Source organism: Amborella trichopoda, chromosome 10, assembly GCF_054954075.1.
Source record: "Amborella trichopoda isolate Santa Cruz 75 chromosome 10, AtrichopodaSantaCruz75HAP2 v2.0, whole genome shotgun sequence".
In the NCBI taxonomy this organism is placed as follows: domain Eukaryota; kingdom Viridiplantae; phylum Streptophyta; class Magnoliopsida; order Amborellales; family Amborellaceae; genus Amborella; species Amborella trichopoda.
In genome coordinates, this window is record NC_142345.1 from 32,429,816 (window position 1) to 32,436,468 (window position 6,653).

The 6,653-nt window shown below is 36.4% G+C and overlaps 1 protein-coding gene across 2 annotated transcripts in view; it reads right to left on the bottom strand.

Moving 5' to 3' along the window:
- The window catches only part of EMB1030 (Alanyl-tRNA synthetase, class IIc), a 77,243-nt gene extending 71,295 nt beyond the window's left edge, over positions 1–5,948 (bottom strand). For both annotated transcript variants that reach the window (XM_088848761.1, XM_011629653.3), the window contains exon 1: positions 5,784–5,948. Coding sequence is in view for 1 of the 2 variants with exons in the window: in XM_011629653.3 (XP_011627955.2) it covers positions 5,784–5,943 (160 nt within the window). In the remaining variant the exon portion in view is untranslated. The remainder of the gene's footprint in view (positions 1–5,783) is intronic.
- Positions 5,949–6,653: the final 705 nt, after the last annotated feature.

Below are 6,653 nucleotides of genomic sequence, written 5' to 3' on the forward strand. Positions count from 1 at the left end.
TTAACAGCATTTAGGGCCTTTACTATTGTTGATAATGAAGATACCCTACCTTCTTTAGAACTCAACTCTAAGGAATGGCTTTCTTCTGGGGTGTAGAGTTAGAAATCAGAGGACTACTTTTCATCGTGCTACACGATTGCACCGAAGGGCTGGGCAATGCTGACCATTTGTACAGTTATGGGACATAGGGGTGTGATTAGAGTTATAGGATTTAAGGTAACATCTATTGTCTAATTACTGGCATTTGTAACTAACTTGGAAAGAGGAGATTTACAAGGTCAGTGGAAACTGTAACAGACACTGGATTATTAAAAAGAAGTGCGTGAGTCATTCAGAAATTTCAGGAGTAAGTTTTGTAAGTTGGAAACTGAAAGAATTGTGGGGAGAAACATTTTCTCTTCTTAGGTCAATAATGGACGCAAACCATAACATTGTAATGTAGGCTGCGGCCCTTGAACACCTTAACTACCAAACCAACTCTAAAATTGACCAAATGTCTTTTGGTGAAACCCAAAAGTTCATCCTATTAACATAATTTGGAGAATTGGAAGTATTACAGGAAATATAAAACCTCCTTACCCTCATTTTAATCATTAAACCAGGCAGATTGGAAAAAGAATGATTGAGAACAACTAGTCAAATACCCATGACCACCAAGTCTAAATCATTTAATCAACTATTGTTAGGAACCGAGGCTAGCTCGACCACTCCTTGTTGCAATGAACCCCCCACTACAATAAATCTAACACCTTGAAACCAACTCACCTATAACCAGCAAATCAATTCCAAGAAATCCATACACCCCAATAATCGAACATGGTGCAGTAAATTTGATAAAAATATGATGAAATCAAGAGAAAATAAACTAGAAACTCCAATGGCACAACCACACACCACAGACCATAATCAAAGCACTATCAACATAAAATATACGTGGTTCACCCAAAATCGGGCGACATCTACTAGGCAATTGGCAAGGACATGACTCACTATCAATGAAAGAATTACAAGTTTTGGATATGTAGAAATTACCTTACAATGGTAAAGAAAAAGCTCAAAATAATTTTTACTACCACAAAAAAACTATCAATCGACTCCGTTCTTTGCTACCTTCAACTATCTCCGTTGCCACCAAGAAAAGCCAATGAAATCCCACTCAATGCAAGGCACAGAGAAGCTAGGTTCACCAAGTGAAACCCTCAATCTCTTTCTTCACCAAAACTCCCTTTTCACTCTCTACAAAGACCTCCCTCATACTCACGTGATACCCTTTTTCTTTCTATTATCACTTCATAACCCATAAAGTTCATTTTACTTGGGAAAATGTTTATATTAGTGTGAGGCTTTAAACAATCAAATTAAGGCACACCTCAAAAATTTCATTAGAAGAGGTTGTATGGATGCTCAAAAATCCTCAAATAATCATCTCGACCTCAAGATGCATGGACATGATAAAAATATGGATTTCAAGTTCTGAAAATACTGGATCTTGTAATGCCTTTTTTTACTGTCAATTTTCAAGATATTCAAGTTTTTAAATATCTACTCGATCTACACTATTTTTGAAGCTTTTTAAATTTTATAATTAGAGATGACAATATATTTTAAGGCTATCACAAAGATTTCCAATATTGAAACCACAATTCTCGACACTATTTGAAGGTGAGCTTTACTTTGATTGTTTACAGCCTCAACCTTATACAAATGGGAGGTAACCTAATACCCTTAGAGACTGAGAGAAATACCTTAGGATAAATGGGAGGTGACTTTATACCATAGTTGTTGGGATCAGGTGCAGGAACAGTACCAGGATCGGAATCAAGAGCAAGGGATCGTGAAATGCTAAAAGATCCCTATGGTTGGAAACGCCGTCTGTACAATGCACATGTTAGGGATCGAGATCCCTAAATGTTAGGGTATGTTTGACAACCCCATAATATCCTAATATTTCAAGATATTGTGGAATCTTTAATAATTTTGATCCTAAAGGATGTGATACGAGTCTTTGACTTGTTTGATTGACCAAAATAGTATCATCTAATATTAAGATAAGACATACTTATCTGAATCCTACAAATTCAAGTCAGACTTGAATTTTGTGAGATTTGGTTCTCCGTTTTTCAAGTCCATCACGACGTGCTCCCCACTCCATCCCTGGAAACCCACTTCCGTTTTGGGCTTTCTCTCTCTAAACGACTTCTTTAAAACAAGTCCCACCCTCCCATCTTTCCTAACCCTAACCCTTGCTCTTTAAAACTCCAAAAATCATTGCTTTAGCTGGACAATACATCGCAATGGAATTCTTTCTTCTCAGAGACGACAATTTACAAAGGCCCATCGATTTTAGAGAGAAAGGTGATAGAGAAATTTAATCTTTTATATTTCTCTTTACAATTGGATTTTGGTGTTTTGATTTCGCGCCCCTCTTTCTCTGAGTGAGAAAGATGACAAAGCATTCTGAAAGGTGATAAAGCATTCCGAAGAGCTTCAAAGGCAAAACAAATGCTGGACAAAAGAAGCACCATCAGAGCATGTTCAAGAACAGAGAGATGCTGCCCCTTCGGCCATTGAAGGAGCTCACAAGAAGGTATAGCCAGAAAATAGCAAGCTAGATGTTTCTCTTTAGTCAAAACACACTGATTGTTAGCCATATGAATTTAGGTCACCATGATTGAGTAGAGGACCCAGCTGAAGATGTTTACTGAAGAGAAGGATGCAAAAGGGATGCTCTGAATGGTGCAAGTGATCCAACTCAATTGGTAATGGAGTCTTTATAGTGGCTCCATAAGGTTTGATGAGGCTCCCAATGGGTAATTGGGTTTAACGTTTGATGAGGCTGATGCTTTGTTTGATAAAAGTTCTGGTTGAATGACCAAATGAACCACAGGCCATGAATGAAATTTTCAAGCAGAGAGAGAAGTTCATGAGAAAGGAGGTCATGAGAGGGAAGCTGAAACCTGACCCAAACAATTTCATGTTGAGAGGGTGATGTAATGCAAGCAGAGATTCTCAAAATATATAGATATGGTTAATTGTCAAACAGACCAAAAAAATCAATGATCAAGATAATGAACAATTAAGATATACGAAAAGTCAACAATGCTTTTATCCAGATATCTAAAACCATGAACATTTACTATCATGTTTTATCAAACATACCCTTAAGGATTGAGATTCCAACCTTTTAGGATCTTGTTCCCAACATTTTGGGATCTTGATCCCAGCTTTTTGGATCTTGTTACCAACCTTCAAGTGTATGATAATCTAGGATACGTATACTCTTTAAAGTAGGGATCTCATTATTGACAGCAAGCAAGCAATAGTTGCTTTGCTAGTTGCCTATAAACAAAGAAAATCATCAATTTGGTTGTTGTCTTGGTATTTAAGATTGGGATCGAGGTCCCTAACAGCAGGAATAAGGATCCTTATCAGTGGAGTTCGAGATCCCAAAATTTAAAAAACAAGATCCCTGAGAAATCCTTTTCGAGAGCGACGAAATCGAAATCCTCAAAGGGATCGCATATCAAAGTAGGACATTCCGATAACTATGTTTTGCACCACCAATCTCTACCTTGATGCAAAATCACATCTTAAAGTGTCATCCATATTCGATTATTCTTTTGTTGAAAAACCTAGAGAACTTGGCCATTGCCGCAAGCTCTCTAGCCCAATAATCTCCATGAGCATGTCTTGTTCATCTTCCTTTATGCTTGCTTTTCTTATACAAACTCCACCTTCTTCTACATTCTCATCCTTGAGTTCTTGAGACCATCTTGCCTTAATACATGTTCTATGTAAATCATTTCTAGCACACTACAAGCACAACTGGTGCTTGATCTCATGTCCACGAGATCTTTTGCATTAGTTGTTCCCACAAAGCCTTGAATATACTCAAAACGTTGGCAATACTTGTCCAAACTTCTTAAATTTCAAAGTACACATTTCACTTCATTCCAACATTTACTTCCTAGGCTGACACAAGCCAATCAAGAAGGCAATAAACAAGTGAGATGGAAAATTTTGCTCAAATCATGGCAATGATCAAAACCAATGCTAGAGTAATATACAACACTCTAATCACATTGGCCCTGCCTTCACCAAATTTTGTACATTGGCCCGAAGGAAATTCATGAGGTGCTTCTATTGTGAAAGCCCCAAATCTTCAATTTCTCCACCTTGCCGAATATCCTTATCAAGACCTTGCTTTGCACCACCAGGATCTTCAATTGCCAAATCATGCGCCCGTTATCAAGCTTCTTCTTCTTCTATAACCAAATTTACTAAGTCATTTATAATTGTGCTCCCCAACAATTTATACAAGTTTCCTTCCCGGACTCACTCCATCATAACTAGAGCCCCTTTGAAACTTTGAGCACTCCACCTTCCCTGGTAAATTTGTAGCCTTCCATATCAGGGGAAAGTGAAACCAAGCTCTTCTTTAAATCCGGCGCATATCTCACAGTTTCAAATGTCTGAACCATATCATCATACATTTTTATGTGAATCGAGCATATACCGATCATCTTATTCATTGAATTGTGCCACATTGATGCCAAACCGCCCTCATATGGCTCATATAGATCAAACCACGATCTATGCCGACACATATGATGTGTGGCTGCACTATCAAGTATCCTACTTTGATAGTACATGGGATTGTATCCCACCATCAACACCTCCTCTTCTATATAATAAGATGTTTATTCTTCTACTTAGTCAACCTCATTCTTGACTTCACCTTACTATTCCATTACTAAACTGGAACCCTTTGAGGAATTTACCCTTTTTCTTTTCCAATACTTTTTCTTTATGTGGCCAGGCTTGCCACAAAACCAACAACCTATGTCATAATGCTCCCTGAGTTTGATTGGCTATGAGCCAAACCATTCATCCAACTATCCTCCTACCATAAGAACATCCATCCTTGAACCCATCAAATCATCTATCAATGCCTACTTTCGAAGCTCATTGGCAAGAGAATTGAATTTGAGGTATTCTTCCTTATTACAACTCAATGTAGTAACAAGATTATCATAAGACTCTAGTAATGAACAAAACAATGTCACCGCATTAGCTTCCGCATCCATCTTTACCACGATACTATCAAGTTGACAAATTATGTTGTTGATTTCATTCAAGTGCTCAGACACTTCATGCCATCTCTCATCCTCAAATAATACAAATATACAATGTTCTCTTCAAGAAAATTCGATTTGTGAGGGATTTAGTTTGGTACCTTCGACTATCTCCGTCACTTTCTTTGCTACCTTCGACTATCACTGTCACTGAAACGTTGATGAAATCCAGTCCAATGCAAGGCAAAAAGAAACTAGGGTTTACCAAGTGAAACCCTCAATCTCTTTATTCCCCAAAACCCCCTTTTTCTCTCTCTACAAAGAGTTCCCTTCACTCATGTGATACCTTTTCTCTCTCTCTATAATACTCTAGGTTTCTATTACTTTGAATGGAAGGCAGAAGTGATTTGCACAACTGGAAACTTGAAAGAAACTGACATTAGATTACCTGATGTTTCCATGTCAAGAAAAGCATACTTCAGGGACAATACAATTTCAGATTGTTTCAAATACATCGATGAGAAAAACTAGCACTTCAAAACTGAGGCCAGAATACAATTGCAGGAGAAAACTTATTGAAATCGAGCAAGGAGGAAAACAAGTGCACTAAAAGGTACTTGTGACATCAATAGAGTAAGAAATGACGGCAAAATTGAAGGAAACACAAAGAAAGCAAAAATGCTAGGGTAAACTGGAATAGACAAGTACCTGGAAATGCAGAAGCGCCATTACTGAGAGACGGCAGAATGCTAGGTTTGAGGTGACCTAAAATGGCCATGAGAGAGAGAGCTTTCTCTCTCTCTCTCTCTCTACACGCAGAGAAGGTTGGCCTTGCGCGCTTCTTTTCCTGAGCCTTCCGAACTAACATGCGATGGGATAACGTTCTAGGGAAGGATAATTTTAAAGGAAAAAGTTTATATAGAGCCGGCTCTAACCAATCAAATTAGAGCCCACTTTAAAATTTTCATTACAATCAAATTAGAGCCCACTTTAAAATTTTCATTACAAGAGGTTGTTTTGATTTTTAAATATCTTTAAATTGATAATCTCTACATCACGATATATGAACATGAGATATATTTTTAAATTTAAAAATAATACATCTGATAATATATTTTTGAACCGTTAATTTTTAATATTTTTAAATTTTTATAAATATGATGGATCTATATTATTTTTGAAGTTTTAAATTTCATAATTAAATATAAAAACACCGTCAATTTTTAAACTTTTCAAGTTTTTATAACTATAATCGATGTACATTATTTTTTAAAATTTTATAATTAAAGATAAAATTATATTTTAAAGCTACTGAAAAGATGATATACATTATTTTTTAAAATTTTATAATTAAAGATAAAATTATATTATAAAGCTGCTGAAAAAAATTTTAATATTGAAACTACATCTCTCGATACTATTTGAAGGTACACTTTATTTTGATTATTTAAAGACTTGCAAATGTGGCTTCATATAGACGTGGCACGCATTGGCGCACATTAGCCTTACACAAACTATATATAACCCAATAAACAGATGGGGACCATAAAAAAGAAGCCACCTTTCAATCCCATGTAA